This window comes from Chiloscyllium plagiosum, chromosome 23 (assembly GCF_004010195.1).
Source record: "Chiloscyllium plagiosum isolate BGI_BamShark_2017 chromosome 23, ASM401019v2, whole genome shotgun sequence".
Taxonomy (NCBI): Eukaryota; Metazoa; Chordata; class Chondrichthyes; order Orectolobiformes; family Hemiscylliidae; genus Chiloscyllium; species Chiloscyllium plagiosum.
The window spans coordinates 55,213-80,065 of NC_057732.1; the positions used below are offsets into that span (position 1 = coordinate 55,213).

Consider the following 24,853-nt stretch of genomic DNA (forward strand, 5'->3'; position numbering starts at 1 on the left):
ATTGGAGTGCTGTGGTGGGTGCAATGGAGAGGAATTTGGGTGTAAGGGTGGAGAAGGACCCTATCTCTCTTTTTCTGGGCCTGCCCACAGTATTCCCTGCAGATGCGCATAAGAAAAAAAACTTTTCAACATTCTCACGTTCTGTGCAAGAAAGAATATCTTGCTAGGTTGGATATCTGAAAATCCCCCAGGCCTGTCAGGTTGGCGGAAGATTGTTATGGAGCAGATTCCCTTGGATTTTCTCTCAAATATGGTACACCACAAAACTGAGAATTTTTATAAGACATGGCAGCCCTTTTTGGAATACCTGGACACAGATTTGGAATACCTGGACACAGATTTATCTGCCACACTAACAACGGCTTTTATACAGCCGTAACAATTGTGTTTTACAAGTCCAATATCCAGGGAGGAGGAACTGTGAACGTATGAGCGTTTTGTTTGGCTGGGTTGAGTTATTACTATTTATTAGTTTGTTGTTGATTATTATTTACTTGTTTAGTTAAATAGCCAGTTTGGGTTTTTTTTATTCTATACTTTTCTATATATGTTTATACATTTGTACACAAGGGTGGGTTGGTTTTTTTAACTTTTGTATTGTTTTGAATTGTATTGCTTCGTACTTGCTGTAATATTTAAAAATCTATTTTTCTAATAAAAATATATTTTTAAAAAAGCATAACCACGAAACATTCCTTAATGAATTACTATCATAAACATACTTTGTACAGCATACAAAAGCACTCCCTTTCTCATAGTTACACCAGAGCGGAGAAAAAATCTGTTCCTAACATCTCAATAGGTATAAGGCAATTATGGCTTTAACTCCAAGACTGAAATATCTGATAGGTTCTTCCTAGAGCTATAATACACCTGAACTTAAAATAGCCTCTTCAGGGTTTTATCCCAACAGTTTGGTTTGGGAACTAACACTAGCTCCTTGCTCAAAAGCTACTTATTTTTTCTATATTGTCCCTTTCTCAGGACCACTGGTCTCTTCAACCATCTCTGTCCAAGCACTTCAAAGCCAAAACAAGTAAAACTGAAAGAAAATGTCTCAGGTCTGTTAGAAATTGAGAAATTTAACAAGGTTTACCTTGTTAAAATATGCTAAAGTGAACACAAACTCATCAGTGCTACCAAAGATCCTCTCACAAACTATTTTCAAAGAAATCACGTGGCTACACACATATTTACAAGTGAATTATTAACTCCAGGCCCAGAGAAAATCGATATGTCACTAACACAAAATCCAAAACCCAAACTTGAATTAAATGATATTAAAAATAATATATAATCAGACAGTTTTTATCTCAATATAAAGAAAAGGAAAAAAATGGCTGAAAGATCAATAAGGCGTGAAAAAAAGTACTAGAGAAAGCAAGCTAAAAATTTTAAAACAAATGGCAAGAGTCTCTTAAGGTATTTAAATAGGAAAAGAGTAAGTAAAGCGAGCACTGATCCTCGAGAATATGACTCTGGGAATTAATCATGAAAATGTGAGAAACGACTTATCAATTCAATGTATTTTGCATCTGTTTTCACTGTGGAGGATACAAATAACAATCTCAAAATAACTGGGAGTCAGAATGTGAAGGGAGAAAGGGACTTAAACTAATTACAATTAACCGGAAATCACTGCTGAAAAAATTGTTAGAACTAAATTTAATAAGCTTTTGGCCCTGATGGAGTTCATCCAGCCCTGACAGATGCCCAGAACTCTGGACGAAGGCAGGCAACACTGCCTTCCAGATTCTCACTCTCAGATGCAGGGAGCTGCATCAATCCTTTCGACTACATTGCCTGTTTGAATGACTTCCTGTGCTCATCCAACATGAAACTCTTACTATCCACTCTACCATTCCCCATCCCTCAAAAGTGGTTGTGCAGCTTGTACCTAAACCATTCTGTCTTTTAAAAATTGCTTTTCCAACCAAGTTGCTTACAAAGAAAATTTGAAAATGTTAAAAGAAATGGCTGCTGTCCAATCAGATTTGAAAATAGCAAATGTGATTCAATACTCAGGAGAAGATACAAAAAGAAAGGAAACTATAAATCAGTTTGCCTTTCTGACAGGTGCCAGGAAGACAATGCTGAAATCTATTGAGGTGGACATAGAAGAGCATTTAGAAAATCTTAATGCAATCAGGCAGAATTAACGTGATTTTGTAAAGAGAAAACTATGCTTGACAAATTTATTAGAGTTTTTGGAGCAAGTAACATGCAATGTACTGTACTTAAGATTCCCAGAAAGCATTTGACAAGGTACAAGATCAAAGATTATTACCCAAAAAAAGAGCTCATAGTATAGGGGATATGGACAGAGGCAGACTAGCTAATAGGAAGCAGAGGATGGGCAGAAATGGGTCTTTTGTCGGACACGGGGATCAATGCTTGCACAGCAACTATTTATAATTCTATATTAATTACTTGGATGAAAGGACTGAATGGATGGTTGCCAAATTTAATGATGACACAATGATAGGTAACAAAGTAATGTGTAATGTGGACACAAGGATTCTGGAAAGATTTATAGATAGGTTAAGTGTGTGGACAAAACTCTGATAAATGGAGTATAATGTGGAAAAATGTAAAGTTATCCACTTTGGCAGGAAGAGTAGAAAGGCAGCATATCATTTCAATGGAGAGAGATTGTAGAACTCTAAAATACACAGGGATCTGGATGTGTTCACAAATAAATCACAAAAAGCTAGTTTGAGTACGGCAACTGATTAGGGAGTGTTTTTATTTATTGCAAATAGAATTTAAAAGTAGGCATGTTTTTCTACAGAATGTAAAAGTATATACGATTTTGGTCTCATTATTAAAGAAGGACTGTAAATGCATTCAAAATCAGTTGGCTGGACATGCTGGGCTATCCATTGAGATTAGAAAGGTGATCCTATTGAAACATATAAGATCTTAAGGGGACCGAAAAGGACAGACACTGGAAGTATGTTTTCCTTTGTGGGAGAGAGCAGAACTATGGGACACATATTAAACATAAAGCGTCACCCATTTAAGAGGGAGATGAGAGTTTTATTTTTCTCAGAGGATGGTACATCTTTGGAACTCTCTTCCGCTGACCGCAGCAGACACAGGTTAATTGCGTTTTTTAAGGCACAGTAGACTTTTGACTAACAAAGGAATCAAAGATTATCGGGGTAGCTAGGTATACGGAGACGAAGCCACAATCAGATCAGCCATATCTTCCAAATTAAACAGCAAAGTAGGCTTCACAGGTTGAAGGCATACTCTGTTCCTAACTTTTACATATGTTTATGCATTAACAAAGATTTTCCATTTTCATAATAAGCAAATGGAAGATCTAAGGGGTGTGCTCATTCATTCTGTACCTGGATCTTATCACACCATCCTGCAAAGTATCTGAATGTTTGAATGGACATTCCAACATGCGTCTTCAGAGCAAGTGTGTACACAGCCCCTGAGTCAATAGCCTCAATGGTAGCCAGTTCTTCCTGGTGCTCCTCCATTAGATCTGCAAGTCTACAATTGAAAAAAGTAAACTCAGCAACACAGATACTTTAAAACAAGAAATTCCAAATCTTGAAAGATTGCAGATCTGCAATTCCTCATAGTGTTACAGGACGCTCTCTCAGAAAACAATATTATGTGCTGTAATTTACTGTGGTGGTGTGATTAGGAAGTTACACACAAAATTTTATTCGATCATCTACCATTTTGATGATATTAATTTAAATGCAAATTTCCAACTAATCTTATTATTGTTGTCTGGTAGCACAAAACTTGAATATTTCTGAAAAAAAAGACACATTTAGCTTGAAACTTTCATCTTGCATTTACTGGGACAATTCATAACAATACTACAGTAATGTATGCGAGACATGAGTGCTAATGGGTTGGCTGAGGAATTGCCATGACAAATGCACCAAATAATGGTGAATGTCAGTTAACTACCAGGCTATGTCTAAATTTTATACTAGGCAGATTGACGTGGATTCGGCGGATGCTGCCTGAATTGCTGTGCTCTTCCAGCACCACTGATCCAGAATCTGGTTTCCAGCATCTGCAGTCATTGTTTTTACCTCGTGGATTTGATCAGGGCAATGCCCTGAGGAATAAATCAGCACATGCCTAAGACCTAGTTTGTTTAGTCGAAACAGGCACAATGAGTGTATATATTCTGTGCAGCATACTTGTGTGTACTGGAAGGTACAAATATTAACACACATGGAACTGTTCTTTCCAGACAAAAAGTACATACACTGCACTTGTTTAAACTGAACCAGTTCATGTCTAAGGGCACTGCCTAACCGATCGGAGTCAACCTACTTGGTTTAAATTTGATTAGTGCATTCTCTATGGTAACATCTTTACCAACCAATCAGAGTTCACTGGCCAGCTGATCAGCAATCTCCTCTCATGCAACATAAATGTCAGTTTTCCCCTTGAATCAGAAATAGTGTGAATTGCCCTGAAGAATTCAAGATGAAAAACATCCACAAAATGTATCTTTCCTTAATAATACCCAACTCATTATCACCACTGGGAATACACAAATTATTCAGTGGCCAGGGATGATACGAATTCACATGGTATGTCCCTTCTTAAAGTTATGAAGTTTCAAGCTGTCTATCTATCATTCAACCACTTTAACGATAACAAGCTTAACAACATGTCATTGTGGAAGCATTTCAATTTTTCAGTAATCTGTTCTAAATGTATGAAAATGGTTTCTAAGACAGTGTTCTCAAACCATTGAGTCCTGGAGTTATATGTAGATTTTCAGGGGATCTGTAAATAACACGAAACTGCTGACTAAGCACATCAGTGAACTGCCATCGTCAGAGATTACATGGTGCTCGTTGGGAGACAAGAGCAGAGTGCAGCACAGCAAGACGTTATGGACCAGGCCAGACCCCCTCAAAATATTTTAAGAAGATAGCCTAGACCCTAACTTTTTCTTTTTTTAAAAGCAGATGTGAAATGGATATTCCAGGTGTGATGCAGCTGGTCAAACCACTCAGCTTTAAGCGAACCAGAATTTATTTAAACACTACAGTTGAAACACGAACAAAAGAAAATGGAATTTAGGATAACTTTACTGGAAAACTTAACCGTCTTGGTACAGCAACTTAACTAAGGAACAGTTCCAATCCACCAATATTCCATAAACACACCCCTTTGGCAAAAGGTAAATTCAAGCACAGGCTCCTATAAGCAGAAGGGAACAACTTCCAAAGAGATTTCAGAGAGAAAACTCAGACAGGAATCATCTGCTGAAGCTTGGAACCTCTCTGCACTCCAGAGCTGCTGACAGCTACAAAACTAAACCAAGCTAGGAGAAACCTGAACTGGGGGAACTGGCCATCCCCCCACCATTGTTAAACTAGACTCCTCCCAGACATTTCGGTACCTCTCCCTTTAGGACCATCCTTACAAAAAAGCCCCAAGGGCAAATAACCTTGTTTAAGTGACAGCATTGTCACAACAGACTGAATTGGCTGTGTCACTGAGACTTTCTTTTGGGGGGAGGAGGGGGTGGGGGGGTGGGCGTGGTAATATTTGCTACTTCGAACTTTACTTTAGATGCAGTATTAAAACAATTTTTACAAGCATCTCTTTTAAAAAATCAGTGACATAGTTTTGCTGGGGGTCTGACGAGATAATTAGGCTATTTGAACAGAACTTTTCCTCAACCAAAAAGATACCTGCAAGGATGTTAAAAAAAAGGCATTGCATCATATATGTGGAGAAACACATGGTCCTGCAGCTCAATCTAGTTTTGTGCAACACTTAGCTGGTGAAGTTAGGAGTAACAACTAGTCTGGAAATCAAATAACTTTCATTATAGTGCATATTCTCATATATTGTGAGTATTGGGAATATCAGAAAAGCCTTACTGGTACAACAATCTGCCTCTGTCTCTTGCATTCATCTTTCCCCACTGTCCATTTTCAAAGGCATCTTTGGCTGCAGCCACAGCTCTGTCAACATCAGCAACTGATGAATATGACACCTCACAGATCACCTGCCAAACAGACCAATGAATTTACTAATTCATTATCAATGGCTATTACAAATCATGAACATCCTATTAATGAGAGTTATATTGTTGTCACTATCAGTTGTTCAGAACACGGAATTGTTATGGACTAGGCCAGACCACTCAAAACACTCTTAAGCAGGCAGCCCAGTCCGTAACTTTGCAATTTGTTTCAGTAAGTGTACAGTGAAAATTACCTAGGTTGTTACCTAGGTAAGTTAGCTAGGTTGACTGCCAGGTTTTAAAACAGACAAAGATTTATTCACAAAATTACAGAATGAAACACAATGAATAAAATATAGAATACTTACAGAAGTCAATCTATCCAAACTAGACTTAATTATGCTGTTATGAATATGCACAACAGTCCCAATAAACAAACCCCCTTAAACATAGTGAAAATGAAACAAAGGCTTACAGGTTGAAGTTAGAAGGGCAAAAGGAGAGAGAGTCTAGCAGCCTGTTTCCACACAGCCCACTGCTGAACTGACTGAACCAGGACTTCAGCTTCCAGGACTGACCACTCCCCTTTCATTATGCAGGTCAATTCTAAAACATAAGCTTTGGCGTAAAGTCTCATCTGTTTACGCATAAACAAAGAGGCCTCCCAACATCCTTTCATCTCTATACAAGCCTAGCCGATTCAAAGCCCAGAATGTTTTGCCATCTGAATAAAATCAAGGGCACAGTATCCTTGAGAAAAGGAACAGCTTTTAGAAAAAAGGACCGGCTTTGTGACAGAATTAATTAGCATTGTCCTTGCTGAAGATACCAGTCTATTTTGTCAGATGACTGAACCTCACTGGAAGATCGGTTACTCACAGAGCCATTGGTGGGATTGATGGTATTGTATGTCTTCCCTTCCTCAGCGTTTGTAAACCTGCCATCGATGAAGCACTGGTGTGGCATTTTCACAGTCATATCATTTACATCCATCAAAACCTAAAAATTTGAACCGAATATCATAAACTGTGTGGATCTTCATTCTTGATCATCTTGAAAGATTGCCAAGAATTTCTGAGGGTATAATCACAAACCTTTAATAAGATAATCAACAATTTGGAAACACAGCAATCCCTGTGACAACTGCAACTTTAAAATGTCTTCATTCTAAGAGCTGAAGACAGATTCATGACCTCAGTTCATCATGTTGATTGGAATGTGGCTTGTAAATTGTAATTGTAATAAGTTAGTTACTTTCCACATCAGAGGCTGGGAAACTGACTAGATTGTTGATCAATGAACTGATGTTATGGCACTTACATAATCCACTTCCAGTTCTTCCTCTTTGTCCTCTCCTCTCAGTTTCCTCACAATCATTTGGATGAAATCCTCGAACTTCGTTGCCATGTAGACATCTTCATTTTGCAGCTGCAGGCCATTGCATTTTTGTTTAATTTCTTCAACCAGCCTAAACATATACCGATGGCTTTACTCAAGCAGGGTGGATTTTATACAGAATTTCAAGATAAATATATCTCACAAGACAAATTTGGTAAAATTTTCAAATGGAATTGGATATTCATTTGTCGGCATCTCAGTGAGCGAGTGACGTACTGTGGCTCACACAAAGCTTCACACAAACACACAGAGTTTAAAAAGAAGAGAAGATAGTTACCTGACAACATCCATGGAAGCTGCTCCAGATTTGAAGAAATCGGTGGTATCCTCAATGGCTTCAACATTGCTCAAAATTGATTTCCAGATAGCCTGGAAGATAATAACAGAACAAACCCACCTGTGCATAAAAGTGGACATATTCTATTCTGGAAAAAGCTGCTACAGTGAACCCCCATATGTTAAGTTTTCCAAGATATGTCAAAGATTTCCTCTCATTCAATTCCACTTGGACAACTTACCCACTTCCAAATACAACTAATATACTGCAATGATCTTCTTCAGCTCAAAATAAACAAAGATATAGTCCATATAAGAGTGGGTCTTCCAAGACTTGGAATTGAGGGATGGTACCAGAAGTTTAGAGAATTGCAAACTGAAGCAGTCCATGCCCCATATCCAGGCTGACAAGTGGCAACTAACAGTCATGCCACACAAGTGTTACACAATGACCATCTCCAACAAGACAGAACCAAACCATCTTTATTATTCAATGGCATCACTGTCAATAAAACACCATTATCAACATCCTGAAGGCAACCACTGGCCAGAAATTGAACTAGTAATATAAATACTCTTGGCTACAAGAGCAGGAATCCTACAGCAAGCAGGCACCTCCTGACTCCTTAAAGTCTGCCCACCATCTACAAGGCGTAATTCAGGAGTCTGATGGAATACTCCCCACATGCCTAAATGAGTGCAGCTCCAAAAATATTCAAGAAGCTTGACACCCTCCAGAATAAGGCAGACTGCTTGTTCGCCACCACATTCACTCCCTTCACCTCCAACACTCAGTAGCAGCATTATGTACCATCTACAAGATGCACTACAGAAGTTCACCAAGGCTCCTTAGATAGCACCTTCCAAACCCGCAACTGCTTCCACAGAGAAGCAGAAGCCTACAGATAAATGGGAATATCACCATCTGCAAGTTCCCCTCCATATCACTCACCATCCTGACTTGGAAATATATCAGTTCTTTCAGTATAATTGGGTCAAAAATCCTAGAACTCCCTTCCTAATGGCATTGTGGTTGTACATATATCCAAATGGTACTTTTACCAACTGGCAACAGTTCAAAAACTTAGTTCACCACCAGCCTCTCAATAAATGTTGGCCCAGTAAGTGGTGCCCATACCTCCTGAATGCATGAAATAAATGTTACACCCTTCTTCAATCCCACATATAAGCCCAACAATGTCACACCAGTTTAACCTTGATGGTAGGGAAGCTTTTGGAAATGAGCATGCAGGCCAAAATTCATAGTCACTCAGCCAACTGAGAGAAGGCCAACACAGAGAATTAACTTTCTCACACTTTTTGATGAGATAAGGGAGGGTTGATAAAGGTAGTGATGTGGTGTATGCGGATTTTCAAAGGACATTAAAGTGTTACACAATTGACTTCTGAGAAATGTTAGAACTCAGTGTAAAGCAGATGGTAGCAATGTAAATATAGAATTGGCTGAATGACAGGAAAGAGAGTAGTGGTCAACAGTTGCTTCAGACTGAAGAACTGTGTATAGTGGGGATTCCCAAAAGTTCATGTTGGGATCCTTCCTCTTACAAGGGTTTAAAACTTGATGTTTGGGCATCATTTCACAGTTCACAGATGTAAACTGTGAGGAGGATAATATTAAAATGAAAAAAGGATGTAGAATGGGTGGCCGTGGGAAACTGAATGCAGAGAAGTGTGAAGTAATTAATTTGACAGAAAGAGCAGTGCAAGGCAGTACAAAACAAAGGGTGCATGAACAGAGGGACCTGGGGATATGTGTATAAATTGAAGGTGACAGGGAAGGTTAAGAGAATGGTTGATAAAACATACAGAATTGTGGACTTTATCACGAGAGTCATAAAAATACTAAAGCAGGGAAGTTGTGATAAAGAAACAAATCAGCTTCAACTGGAATATTATGTTCAGTTTTTGGCACCATATTTTAGGACCAGTGTTTGAAGGTTTATAAATCATTCAAGGATAATTATGGATGAGCTACAAATGGTGGTCTTGCCAGTGCCAGTCACATCTCATGAAGGAACTTCTTTTTAAAAAAGGAATGGGTCAGAGTATTAAGTACAGGAATTGGGAGGTCATGTTGCCGCTGTACAGGACATTGGTTAGGCCACTGTTGGAATATTGCATGCAATTCTGGTCTCCTTCCTATCGGAATGATGTTGTGAAACTTGAAAGGGTTCAGAAAAGATTTACAAAGATATTGCCAGGGTTGGAGGATTTGAGCTATAGGGAGAGGCTGTATAGACTGGGGGGATAGGTATATGAATAGGAAGGGTTTGGAGGGATATGGGCCGGGTGCTGGCAGGTGGGACTAGATTGGGTTGGGGTATCTGGTCGGCATGGATGGGTTGGACCGAAGGGTCTGTTTCCATGCTGTATGTCTCTATGACTCTGTGACTCTAGTGACGTTGAACTTTGGTTACACTGACAAACCAGAGACTGGGGTTGTTCTCCATGGAGAAGAGTAGGTTGAGAAGTGATTTGATAAAAATGTTCAATGCTTAACAAGTCTGGATAAAGTAGCTGAGGAGCAATTGAAAATCAGCGTGCTCAGGTTTAAGTATGGAAACAGTGAATGGAATTGAGTATGTTGCCTATGAGTCTGGTGAGGCAGGGTCAAAAACCATTGAAGTGGCTCCAAGTCTGTTGTTCTTGCAGAGTCAGCAGAGTTTTGACAGACCAAATGGCCCCCTCCTGCGCTGTAACTGTTTCATGAATTTATCCATCGGTGATACTCAAAAATTAAAGATTTCATTTGAAAAACCATGGAACAAATACAATTCAGAAGGAAGCTAATTACCCACTGCCTGCATGGCTCTTTGAAAGAGCTGTTCACTCAGTCCCAATCCACTGTTCCTTCCCCAGAGTCCTTTATCCAATTCTTCTGAAATTTATTATTGAATCTGCTTTCATTGTCCTTTCAGATAGGGCATTCCAAATCACAAATGTTTTCTGCATAAAAATAACTGTCCTCATCTCCCCTCTGGATCTTAAAAGCTGGTGTCCTGGTGGAAGCATTATCTCCTTCTATATCCTATCAAAACCCCATTCAGAATTTTTAGCACCTCTATTAAAATCTTCCCCTAACATTATGTGCTCTGAGAACTATTAGATTAGATTAGATTAGATTACTTACAGTATGGTGGTGTCCTGGTGGAAGCATTATCTCCTTCTATATCCTATCAAAACCCCATTCAGAATTTTTAGCACCTCTATTAAAATCTTCCCCTAACATTCTGTGCTCTGAGAACTATGCAAGCTTCTCTTGTATCTCCATGTAACTGAAATTCCTGGTACCATTCAATTAATCTTGTCTACACCTTCTCCAAGGCCTTAACATCTTCCTTAAAATGTTATGTCCAGAACTGGACACAATTCTCCAGCTTGTTTTTAAATATTACCAGTGTTTTATAAAGATTTGGTATAATTTAATTGTTTTTGCCCTCTAAGCCTCTATTTACAAAGCAAAGCAAAACTGTTATGCTTTCTTCAACAGCCTTCTCCATTTATCCAACCAACTTCAAAGCTTTCAATATGTAAATATCCTAATGAGTCTCCTCCTATATTGCTTTCAAAGCTGAACTATTCCACTTATATTGAAGAGGGGCAGATTAATCTCCTGGCCAGCTGGACATTTGTCTCTTTGCTTTTAAAGGATTATACAGAATGGCTGTTTCAATAGCAATTGGGCAATTATAGCTCTTCATTCAATATCTCCTTGTTCATGAAATGTTCTGCAAAATTCAAAAGACAAGCTAAAGTTACACAGAAATGAGCTTGGAAGCTTCAAAAATGGTGAAAATTAAATAATGTACATACAAGTGGTTAGCACTGTTGCTTCACAGGGACCTGGGTTCGATTTGACCCTCAGTCTATATGGAGTTTGCACTTTCTCCCCATGTCTGTGTGGGTTTCCTCTAGGTGCTCCAGCTTCCTCCCACTGTCCAAAGATGTACAGGTTAGGTGGACTGGGCATGCTAAATTTGCCCATAGTGTTCAGAGATGTGCAGGCTAGGTTGATTAGTCAGGGTAAATGTGGGGTTACAGAGATAGGTGTGTGTGGTCTGAATGGGATGCTGTTTGAAGGATTGGTGTGGACTGGATGGGCCAAATGGCCTGCTTCCACACTGTAGGGATTGTCTAACGCAAAAGTGGTCAGGAAAGGGATAAAATCAGTGGTTTGCGAATAGAGTTGGTGTTGGCTTCCAGTCTCATCAATATTGAACTGAAGGACATTTTTGCTTATCCATAATGATCAAGCAGATTTAGAACACCAAGGCAGTGCAGCGTTCGAGTAAGGTGGCAATAAGACACAACTAGATACCTTCAGCATACTTGCCACCTGACTCCATTTCTTTTAAGTTTCAATTTCCTTCAATTGAAAGGAATCAAATTCCTTTGATTCAGAAAAGGAATATTACCTTTTGATGACCAGCTTGACAAGTAACAGTTGGCTTTCTGAGTCAGGAAATAGATAGTGTTGACAGTCAAAATCTTTTTCCCCAGATTTGAAATGTCTAATACTAGTGGGTACATATTTAAGGAAAGAGGGGGAAAGTTCAAAGGAGATGAGAGGGGCAAGTTTTTTTTTACACAGAGTGGTAATGCATGGAATGCGCTGCTGCCAGGGGTAGCGGTGGAGGTAGATATAATGGGGCATTTAGATAAGCACATGAATAAGCAAGGAATGGAGGGATGTGGACCATTGGCTGACAGAAGGGATTAGTTTAACTTGGTGTCATGTTCAGTACAACATTGTGGGCCAAAGGGCTTGTTCCTGTGCTGTACAGTTCTATGTTCCACCCTTGCATCATTCTTTAAATATAAATATGCAGCTTAAACATCCAACATTAAAGGGAAGTATCACTCACAAAGGAGAAAGTGAGGACTGCAGATGCGGGAGATCAGAGTCGAGAGTTTGGAGCTGGAAAAGCTCAGCCGGTCAGGCAACTTCCGAGGAGCAGGGGAATCAACGATTTGGGCATGAGCCCTTCATCAGGAATGAGGCTTGTGGGCCAAGGAGGCTGACAGATAAATGGGAGGGGGGTGGGGCTGGGCGGGGGAAGGTAGCTGAGAATGTGATAGGGAGGTGAAGGTGGAGATGATGACGATAGGTCGGAGAGGACGGTGGAGCGGATAGATGGGAAGGAAGATCGACTGATAAGACAGGTCAAGAGGGGAGTGCTGAGTTGGAAGCTTGGACCTGGGATAAGGTGAGGGGAGGGGAAATGAGGAAACTGGTGAAATCCACATCTACATGCCATTCACAAAGCCCTGGAAGTCTGATTCACTCAGAAAGCAATGCAAAATCATATTAGTATTTGTTATGGCTCGGATACCCTCAGATCGTCACAGTTACGTACTGTAACTTCCCCGATTCCTAGGAGAAGGCATGCATGGCCTCTGCCGTTGTTATTGCAGAAGTTCTGAGAACCCAAGGAAATGCTTTCACGTGGTCCAGCTTTTAAAAATTAATAATGAAACAATAATGTGAGTTTTCACAAATGTAACTAGGTATTTGGTTCAAAGCAAAGCCTTTCAGCTCAGCAAAGATTATCATTTGACTATGTCAACACAGTCATTAAGTTTGTCTAACACTAATCCAAATAACCTGAAAATCTTTGCTGCAGTCACTTCCATTGAAAAGTAATTCCAAACATTTATCAAAACCTACAATTAAAACCTTGATAAAGAGCAGTGACTGTCCCACAAGTAACTGATGCAGTATTCCCATAATATCATAAATAGCAATGAGACCAATGAGGGAGGGTGGGACATAGAACTGCACAGCACAGGAACAGGCCCTTTGTTCCACGATGTTATGCCGAACATGAAGTTAAACTAATCCCTTCTGCCTGCCAATGGTCCACATCCCTCCAAACCTCCATGCTGGCCAGGATTCTGGGAAAATCTGCTGTTAACTTGACTTTTGTTCTAAATTTATTCAGATTTTTAACACTTAGCTCAACAATGCTTAATCACACCCCAATCCTTGCATCTTTCTATCATATACCTGCCAATCAATGACAATTTGGAGCTTTTTGGATGTTGAACAGAACATCCTTAAAATATAAAAGGATAGTCAATAGCTCCACTGAAAGAATGAGACTGTCAGATAGAGCGAGGCAGAAAACAAATATCAACAAAAAAAGCACATTAAAGACAAAGAAGTTTCACCTTTGTGTTATTCTAATTCCATAAAATCTGAATTTACCTTTATATCCTCTGCAACCTTCTTTTCTTCTTCAGTCAGTTCCACAGAGACAGTCTCACCAGAAGAGAAATATTTGGAGGCAGGAATCATTTTTCCATCCTCAAACTGAAGATTTCGAACCAACAGCTGCAAAACACAATACTTACCACTCATCTAAAATACAAAGGGTAGCCATGCCACCAAAAGGACTGAGCAACCTCATGCTTTCTCTATGTAAACTCACTACACAACTCTAAACAAAGAGATCCCAAGACAATGCTGTATTTAATAAAATCAGCCAAGACAATCCAAAGACAATTGATGGTCAGACAGCATCCAAGGAGGAGGAGAATTGATGTTTCGGGCATAAGCCCTTCAGCAGGAATGAGTCTTGTGGGCTAGGGGGCTGAGAGATAAATGGGAGGGCGGTGGGCCGGGGGGTAAGGTAGCTGAGAATGTAAGAGGTAGATGAAGATGGGGGAGAAGATGATAGGTCGGAGACGAGGGTGGAGCGGATAGATGGGAAAGACAATGGAGAATCAAGAGGGCAGTGCCAAGTTAGAGGCTTATGACTGGGATAAAGTGGGGGAAGGGGAAATAAGGAAACTGCTAAAATCCACATTAATCTTGTGTGGTTGCACAGTCCCAAGGCAGAAGATGAGGTGTTCTTCCTCCAGGTGTCGGATGATTGGGTTTGGCGATGGAAGAGGCCGTGGACCTCCATGTCCTTGGTGGAGTGGGAGGGGGAGTTGAAGAGTTCAGTCACGGGGCAGTGGGGTTGGTTGGTACGGGTGTCCTAGAGATGTTCTCTGAAACAATCTGCAAGTTGATGTCCTGTCCCCAATTTAGAGGAGATTACATCGGGTGCAACGGATATAGCAGATGACATTTGTGACAGGTAAATTTCTGTCAGATGTGGAAGGATCCTTTGGGGCCTTACACATTTACAAATAACATTTTAAGCAACAAATACTAGGGGTTTAACTTGTTCCTATCATTAATTCTAAACTAATTTTAATTCATGAACAAACTTACTTTGCTTTTACTTAAAGAGTTGCTTTAGAGAAACTCATATTTCACCACAAGCATCTGAAGAAAGTTAGAAGCCTTAGATTTAGAAAAATCATTCCATTACTATGATAGATCAGTGCAATAAAGTCTTACCATATTTCCATCATTGCCAAAGAGCACCAGTCCATTGCTGGTTACTAGACCAGACTTACTAGCACTGCTGATCTCCAACGGCTGGCCTGATGGTACTGCACCTTTATACATGGAGGAACCATACAAGGTGACTGCCTGAAATGGGCAAGAAATAATATACAACTGTTAACTGATGCACTGCAGAAAAAAGTAATCTTTCAGACAAAAAAAACACACTTAGTGTTTGCTACATTATAAATAAATTCAGTGGCAATCCTTTTGTAAGCTGTTGTATAATGTATTCACAGTAATTTTTCCAAATCATTTTTCCAGATTGCACCTGGTGAAACTCTCTGAACCTTCCATGTGATCTCTTGGTACAAATGCTTGCAAACAATCATGCAGGGACAAGATTTAGTACTGCATTCTGCAAATGGGTTGCCCAAAAATATGTTGGTATTTCCTGGTCGTATGGATCATCACTGGTGGACAAACAAGTGAATACAACTCATCAATACCAGTTATTATTCATTTCAATATTCCAAAGCAGTGAAATATTTTTCTAAAGTTCCAAAGCAATGCAACAGCTTATAAAACAGTAATTACTGCTCCTAGAATTTGAGGAAATCAGCTCCAACACTGAAAGTACATCAAAAAAGAAGCAGCTCTTACAGCCACGACGTTTTTCTGTACTCCATAAGGTCTTCTTCCTGGTTTGGGGGAGTCCAGAACTAGAGGGCATAGGCTTATAGGGGAAAGATTTGAAAGGATCCTAAGGAGCAACGTTTTCACGCAGAGAGTGGTGCGTGTATGGAATGAGCTGCCAGAGGAAATGGTGGAAGATGGTACAATTATAACATTTAAAAGGCACCTGAGTGCGTATATGAATAGGAAGGGTTGATAGGGATGAGGGGCAAATGCTGGCAAATGGGAATAGATTTGTTTAGGATATCTGGTAGGCATGGACAAGTTGGATTGAAGGGTCTGTTTCTGTGCTATATAACTCTATGACTCTAAGTTAGTGGAGCTTATACTATTCCAAAGGCGACTGGGTATCATGGAAGTACTTTGGTTACAAATACTTCCCAAGGAAAGGAAGGACCCTTGGCTTCAATTTGCACTTTCAACAATTACTCCACAGGTATCAGACATGGTTAAATATAATTTTCTTCATTAATACTTTAAAATATACAAAAGCATTCATTAAAAGTAGCCCACTTCTGCAGTTTCCTTGCAGAGCTGGGCTGAGGAGTGGCAGATGGAGTTCAACCCTGTCAAGTGTGAGGTTGTCGACTTTGGAAGGACAAATAAGAATGCAGAATATAGGGTTAACGGTAGGATTCTTAGTAAGGTGGAGGAGCAGAGGGATCTTGGGGTCTATGTTCATAAGGGTGCAGAGAAGATTTACCAGGATGTTGCCTGGAATGGAGAATAGGTCGTACAAGGATAGGTTGAGAGTGCTAGGCCTTTTCTCATTGGAACGGCGAAGGATGAGGGGGGACGTGATAGAGGTTTATAAGATGATCAGAAGAATAGATAGAGTAGACAGTCAGAGACTTTTTCCCCGGGTACAACACAGTGTTACAAGGGGACATAAATTTAAGGTGAAGGGTGCAAGGTATAGGGGGGATGTCAGGGGTAGGTTCTTTACCCAGAGAGTGGTGGGGGCATGGAATGCACTGCCTGTGGGAGTGGCAGAGTCAGAATCATTGGCGACCTTTAAGCGGCAATTGGATAGGTAATTGGATGGGTGCTTAAGCTAGGACAAATGTTCGGCACAACATCGAGGGCCGAAGGGCTTGTTCTGTGCTGTATTGTTCTATGTTCCTTCATTACGGCAACTTGCTGTATGTTTTGGTCAAATTACATTTTTATTACTTAAGGCCTCTGGGGATTTGGCCAGTGCTCAGAGATCAAATTCCATATCTTTTTCCATGTAAAGCACTAATTAAAGATAATGACCCCATTCAACAGTGATATATATGCACAGCATATCAAATCTGTACCAAAGTTCTCACCTGTAAGAAAATATTCTTAACATTTACAAGTTCGCTCATGACACCACTATAGTCGGTTGAACCTCAGATGGCAACAAAACAAACCACAGATGGGAGGTGGAAGACCTGGAAAAATGATACACTGAGAACAACCTAGCTCTCAATGCCAGCAAAACCAAGGAACTCATTACTGACTTCTGGCAGGATGTTACTTATGCCCCCCTACACATTAACTACACAGCGGTGAAACGAGTAGAGAGTGTCAAGCTCCTGGGAGTGGTCATTCATAACAAGCTTTCTTGGACTCTTCATGTGGATGCATTGGTTACAAAGGCCCAACAACATCTCTTCTTCCTCAGTCAAATGAGTAAAATTGGCATGACGGCAAATAACTTTGCCAACCTTTATAGGTGTGCCATCGAGAGCATTCTGTCTGGATGTATCACTACCTGGTATAGCAACTGTACCATTTGAGATCGGAGACGGTTTCAGAGAGTGGTGAACTTGGCCCGGACAGTCACAAAGGCCAACTTCCCATCTATAGAATCTATCTACCAGGCCCGCTGTCAAGGAAAAGCTGCCAGCACTCTCAAAGATCCATCCCTCCCTGTCAATGTTTTTCTGCAACCTCTATCAACGGAGAGAAGGTACAGAAGCCTGAACACATGCACCAGCCAGTTTCGAAACAGTTGTTAGAATACTGAATGGACTCACAAACTCTTAGCATTTGCCTGCACCTGTGTTTTTGTTTTTGCCACTGTCTACCAATTATTGACTTATCTATGCTACTAACTCTGTGAGCTGCCTGTATTGCTCCCAAGATAAAGCTTTTCACTGTGCCTCAGTACACATGACAATAAATTCAATTCAATTCAATATTCTGATCAACTGTCTCCCTAATCAGTTTTAGTTCAAATGCTTTGTCACGCTGTCCCTGAAAAAGGGATTTGAATAACCTCCCCAAAACAGACACTAAATAAACCATTAATTTCCTAGTTTAATTCTCCTCCCCATCTTAAATAATGACTGCATTTGGTCCTGGGGCTTTGTCTAACTTCAGTTTCATTAGTTTCTCCATCATCATTGTCTGCAAATATACTCAATCTAATTAGTTTCTCCCCTTGTTTTAGTTTTATCTTTCCTATATCCCTCATTTTATTTTCCTCCTTTACTGCAAAAACCTGATACAAGGTAATTATTTAACAATTCTGCTATTACTTATTTCCAATTCGGGGGCAGAATCTTCTATTTGGACTCTAAATATGGCATCAGGCACATTAGAAGTTACCAATTTTGTTTAGACCCAGGACAAGTTTTCTCATGCAAACGTCTAATTTTTAGTAATTAATTATTCATCAAGTTGTTTCTAGAGTTGGACGGTGAATCTTATGGAGTTAGCAGACAGGAGAGTCTTGTCCCCATCAGGATTTTTGGGTGTGAACGGTGCGGATGCCATTTTAAACTTGGATGGCACTTCACTCACTGCAAACCTACAGCATTGTTAGAACCTGCACTGGTCACCTCAGCTTCTCTGCAGATATGTCAGGCCAGACTAAAAGTGACCTTAAGATTCACCTACATTTACTCATTATTCTAATCCAGGCAGTTCATCAAAGAAGGAAAGGACCACCCCGAGAACTATGCACCTGAATCCTTAGGTCTCTTTCTTCAGCAATACTCTCCAGGGCCCTACTGTTAACTGTATAAGTCCTCCCCCAATTTGCCTTACCAATTGCAACACCTCACATTTACCTAAATTAACCAAATCTGTCAACTCTCAGTCCATTGACTCATCTGATCAAGGTCCCATTGTACTCGGAGATAAACTTCGTCACTGTCCACTACACCACCTATTTTGGTGTCATCTGCAAAATAACTAACCATACCTCTTATATAAATGATCTGGATGTAAATATAGATGATGAAACGCAGTGGACCTAGCACTGATCCCTGTGGCACACTGCTAGTCATAGACCTCTAGTCCAAAAAGCAATCCTCTAGCACCACCCTCTGTCTCCCACTGCCAAGCCAATTTTGTATCCAATTGGGTAGTTTCCCCTGGATCCCATGTGATCTAACCTGACGAACCAGTCTACCATATGGAACCTTGTTGCACCCTTTGCTGAAGTCCCTTTAGACAATGTCTACCTTCCTCTGCCTTCATCAATCTCCTTTGTCACCTCTTCAAAAACATCTCAATCAACGTCGTGAGATATGATTTCCCATGCACAATAGCATGTTGACTCTCCCTAATCAGTCCTTGTCTTTCCAAATGCATGCAAATCTTGTCCCTCAGAATCCCCTCCAACATCATAACTACCACTGATGTAAGGCTCACTGGTCAACAGTTCCCTGGCTTTTCTTTAAATAATATTACAGCATTAGCCAACCTCCAGTCCTCCGGCACCTCACTCATGGCCGTCAATGATACAAATATCTCAGCAAGGGGTCCAATAATCTCTTCTCTATCTTCCTACAAAGTTCTGGGAAACATCTGATCAGGTCCTGGGGATTTAATTACCGTTATAAAGTTTGAGACCTCCAGTGGCTCCTCTTCTGTAACATCAACTTTTTCAAGACATCATTATTTATTTTCCCAAATTATCTGGCTTCCATGTCCTTCTCCACAGTAAGTACTGGCATGAAATATTCACTTAGTATCTCACCCATCTCCTATGGTTCCACACTGAGACAGTCACGTTGATCTTTAAGTTGATCTAAAAGTAACTCCCTAGTTACTTTTTTGCCCTTAATGTACTTGTAGAATCTCTTTGGATTCTATTTCACTCTATTTCCCAAAGATATCTCATTTCCTTTTTGCCATCCTGATTTCCCTCTTAAGTATACTCCTACCGCCTGTATACTCCTCTATGGATTCACTCAATCGAGGCTGTCTGTATGCCTCACCGATATATGCTTCCTTCTTTTTCCAGAGCCTCAAGTTCTCTAGTCATCCAGCATTCCCTACACCTCCAGCTTGCCTTTCACACTAACAGGAACATACTGTCTCTAAACTCCTGTTATCTCATTTTTAAAGGCCGCCCAGTTGCCAACAATCACTTCACCTGCAAATAGCACCTCCAAATCAATTTTTGCAAGTTTCTGACTAATGCCATCAAAAGTGGCCTTACTTCAATTTAGAAATGTTTGATCCTTTTCATAAATATTTGAAATCTAATAGAATTATGATCACTTGCCACAAACTGCTCTCCCACTGACACCTCAGTTACTTGCCCTGCCCACTATATGTAAAGGAATAATTAAGAGTCAAATAAGCTTAGTTAAAGCTCAATTGACCCTGCATTGACCCCTGAGGAATTCCACTCGTTAAAGGCCTCCAATCCAACAAGCGCCTTCTTTCTACCATCAAGCCAGTTGAGTATCCAATTTACAACTGAGCTGAAAATGTGTTGCTGGAAAAGCGCAGCAGGTCAGGCAGCATCCAGGGAACAGGAGAATCGACGTTTCTTCAGGAATCATTCTCCTGTTCCCTGGATGCTGCCTGACCTGCTGCGCTTTTCCAGCAACACATTTTCAGCTCTGATCTCCAGCATCTGCAGACCTCACTTTCTCCTATCCAATTTACAAGCTCCCCCCAGATTCCATGCGATCTAACCTTCCAGAGAAGCATACTATCTGGAATCTTATCAAAGGTCTTACTGAAATCCATATAGACTACGTCTACCGCCCTGTCCTCTTCAATCTTCCTGGTCACTTCATCAAAAAACTCTAACAAATTTGTGAGGCATGATCTCCCACACACACAAAGCCATGCTAACTACTCCTAATCAACCCCTGTCTTTCCAAATGCATATATATCTTATTCCTCAGAATCTTCTCAAGTAACTTACCCACCACAGATGTAAGGCTTACTGGTCTATAGTTCCCAGGTCTTCTTCTGCAACTCTTCTTGAATAAGGGCACAACGTTCACTACTCTCCATTCTTCTGGGACCTCACTCATGATTAACGATGATACAAAAATATCAGCCAGGGTCCCTGCAATTTCCTCTCTAGCTTCTTGCAATGTTCTTCGATATATCTGGTCAGGACCAGGAGATTTATCCACTTTCATTCATTTTAATACATCCAATACCTCCTCTACTCTGATATGGAGTGTCCCCAAGTCTTCGTGTCTTTCTCCACAGGAAACACAAAGAAGAAAAACTCATTGAGGACCTCGCCCATCTCCTGCAGTTCTACACATACAAGTCCACTTTGGTCTTTGAGGGTCCTATTTTTTCTCCAGTTATTCTTTTTCCTTTAATATGCTTAAAGAATCTCTTTAGATTCACCCTAATCTTCTCAGACATAGCTATCTTGAGCTGGCAAATTAGATCCATAATTGGCTTGAAGGTAGGAAGCTGAGGGTAATAGCAGAAGGATGCTTGTTGGACTGGAGGCCTGTGTTGAATGGAGTGCCTCAGGGGTCGGTGCTGGGCCCATTACTATTGTTATCTATATCAATGATTGGATGAGAATGTTAAAGGCATGATTAGTAAGTTTGCAGATGACACTAAAATGGGCAGTATCATGGACAGTGAGAAAAGTTATCAGAAATGCAGCAGGACCTTGATCAGCTAGATAAGTGGGCCATGAAATTACAAATGGAGTTTCATACAGATAAGTGTGAGGTCTTGCACTTTGGAAAGTCAAATCATTGTGAATGGTACGGTCTTAAGAAGTGTAGTGAAACAGAGGGACCTTGGAGTTCAACTGCATAGTTCTCTGAAAGTGGAGTCACAGGTAGATAGGGCAATGAAGGCAGCTTTTGGCACTCTGGCCTGCCTCTGTCAGGGCATTGAGTATAGAAGTTAGGATGCTATGCTGCAGTTGTATAGGATGTTGGTGAGGTTGCACAAGGAGTATTGAGTTCAGCTTTGGTCACCTGGAAAGAGTGCAGAAGAAATTTACAGAGATGTTGTCAGGACTCAAGGGACTGAGGTTAGACAAGGTAGGACATTTTTCTTTAGAGCCCAGGAGACCGAGGGGGGTATCTTGTAGAACTGTATAAGATCACGTGAGGCATGGATAAGGTGAATGCACTCAATCTTTTTCCCAGGGTTGGGGAATCGAGGACAAGAGGGCATCAGTTTAAGGTTAGAGGGGAAAGAATAAAAGGGAACCTGTGGGGCAATGTTTTTACACACAGGGTGGTACGCATATGGAATGAGCTGCCAGCGGAAGTGGTTGAGGCGAGTACACTTATAACATTTAAAAAGGCATTTGGACTAATACACGGATGGGAAAGGTTTAGAAGAATACGGGGCAAGTGCAGGGAAATGGGGTTAGCATGGATGGATATTTTGGTCGGCATGGACCAGTTTGGGCCAAAGGCCTGTCTCCATGCTGTAGGACTCTATGACCCCAATATTATCCAGCCCACACAATGACGCGGACAGCTGAGCAGTTTTTTAAAAAAATTTTGAAATGGTGGTAAGGGGGCATTACTATGTTCAAGATGCTCAAACTGTTCCCACCAATGCTCCCTACTTAGCTGGGTCCAGAGTTTTTTGGGGATCTTCATCTTAGGGTTGCCCACAACCAAACTGTTGAGACTACCAGGGCATTTAGAGCTGCCAGCAATCAAACTGGCCAGCAGCTCCAGAGGGTCAGCCTTTCTCCCACTGAGGTGTGGAATTCCACTCCACACCATGTTAGCCCACTCACAGTGCATTATGGCCTGGGCAGGCCTATCAGTCTGTCAGTTGCCCATCGACTTTCCTTTGCAGTCTTTTAGATTCAATCAGTTTAACACTGGTGATAGGCAAGGCTATAGAAACAATGATCCCAGAGAATACTGACAGGCACTTAGACAGATATGGACTAAAAAGAAGAAATGTCAACATAGATTTATGTTAGACAAATGGTGTTTGATTAACTGTCCTGAGTTTTAAAAGAGGGAACAGAGTGTGGATGAGGACAGTACAGTTAATCTTGTATGCGTGGACCTCCAAAAGACAGATTGGTAAAGTGTCACATATGAGACTTGTTAGAAAATGTATAGCCCATGAGATAAGGGGCAGCAGCACAGATGTAAATTTGGCAAAGGGACATCTATGGAGTAGGAGGTAGTAACTGGTAGGATACCACAGGGATGAGAAAACTAAATGTAATGAGTCCAAGTTTGCATATGACAGAAAACTGAATAGGAGCATGAACTATGATGATGCAGCATAATCATGATTTAATCATGATTTGGACTATCAGGCAAATGAAACTAGTTTAGTTTAGGAACATGATCAACATGGACTAGTTGGACCAAGGGATCTATTTCCTTGCTAAATAACTCTATGACTCTATAAGTTGAGTGAACAGGCAGATGAAATATAATGTGGATAAATGTGAGGTGATCCATTTTGGTAACAAAAACAGCAAGGCAGATTATTATCTAAATGGTGATGGAATGGGAAAGGGAGAGGTACAATGAGACCTAGGCGCCTCTACATTCCAGGGCAGAATGAAACATATCCTGGGCTGTTGAGTGAGGCAAGGGAGAAATAATTGAGGCATTTGCAATAATTTTCAATTCCTCCCTGGCCACAGGAGAAGTGCCAGAAGACTGGAGTACAGTCAAAGTATTATTCAAGAAGGGAGGGAGAGATGAACCAGGAAACTACAGGCCAGTCAATCAAACCTCACCAGCGGGGAAACTATTGGAAGCAATTCTGAATGACAGAACTAGTCAGCACATGGAGTAGCAGGAAATAATCAAAAACAGTCAAGTGGTTTTCTGAAGTTGAGGTCATATCTGACCAACTCAATTGAATTTTCAAAGAGGTAACCACTTGTGTAGATGACAGCAATGCATTCAACATAGTCTATTTGGACTTCAGCAAGACTTTTGATAGCGTCCGACGTGGAAGACTGTTAGCAAAGGTAAGAGTCCATGGGATCTAAGGAGATTTAATGGATTGAATAGAGAATTGGCTGAGTGGCAGGATGCAGAGGATGATGGTAAAGGAGTGTTCCTGTGACTGGAAGTCTGTTTCCAGTGGAGTTCCACAGTGATCATATTGAACTAAAAGGCAAAAAGGACCAAATTGCATACACCTGTTTCTAATTTTAATGTTTCCAGGTCCATGGCTGATTTTTGTATGATTAATGACTTGGACTCGGAGAGGAATGTGCATACAACATACAATTACAATTTGTGCAGATGACATATGATATACAGAGAACAGTGAGGAAGATAGTAATAAATTTCAAGAAGGTTTAGACAACCTAATGTTTAGCTGAACAGAGGACTTCATTGTGAATGAATGGCTGAACTCCAAGCTTCACAAATGGACCCATCCCCGTAGGGAGCTCTTTGCACAACTTGAAGGGACTAACTGCTTTGTTTGGTTGGTAGTTTTATGAGTTTGTAATAAGTTTATTTTTCTCTGAGGTAGTTTCTCAGTGGTATTTGTTATTAGGACAAGATTCAGAGCCGTTAAATGGATTAAAGATTTCATAAATGGGAGTTGCGCTGGCCATAACAGTTTAATGAGATCATAAGAGGGATGTTGGGTCCTCTACTTTTAGTCATTTACATAAATGATTTGGATGCGAGTAAAAGAGGTACAGTCAGTAAGTTTGCAGATGACACCAAAATTGGAGGTGTAGTGGACAGCGAAGAGGGTTACCTCAGATTGCAACAGGATCTTGACCAGATGGGCCAATGGGCTGACAAGTGGAAGATGGAGTTTAATTCAGAGAAATGCGAGGTGCTGCATTTTGGGAAAGCAAATCTTAGCAGGACTTGTACACTTAATGGTAAGGTCCTCGGGAGTGTTGCTGAACAAAGAGACCTTGGAGTGCAGGTACATAGCTCCTTGAAAGTGGATTCGCAGGTAGATAGGATAGTGAAGAAGGCGTT

General features: G+C 40.6%; 1 protein-coding gene across 1 annotated transcript in view; it reads right to left on the reverse strand.

Moving 5' to 3' along the window:
- Nucleotides 1-24,853, reverse strand: part of LOC122561527 (mitochondrial 10-formyltetrahydrofolate dehydrogenase-like) — a 141,582-nt gene that overhangs the window by 47,191 nt on the left and 69,538 nt on the right. The window contains exons 7-13 of the mRNA XM_043713262.1: nt 15,018-15,152; nt 13,875-14,000; nt 7,647-7,738; nt 7,292-7,439; nt 6,851-6,970; nt 5,886-6,013; nt 3,357-3,507 (exon numbers count right to left, since the gene is read on the reverse strand). Coding sequence (XP_043569197.1) covers nt 3,357-3,507; nt 5,886-6,013; nt 6,851-6,970; nt 7,292-7,439; nt 7,647-7,738; nt 13,875-14,000; nt 15,018-15,152 — 900 coding nt within the window. The remainder of the gene's footprint in view (nt 1-3,356; nt 3,508-5,885; nt 6,014-6,850; nt 6,971-7,291; nt 7,440-7,646; nt 7,739-13,874; nt 14,001-15,017; nt 15,153-24,853) is intronic.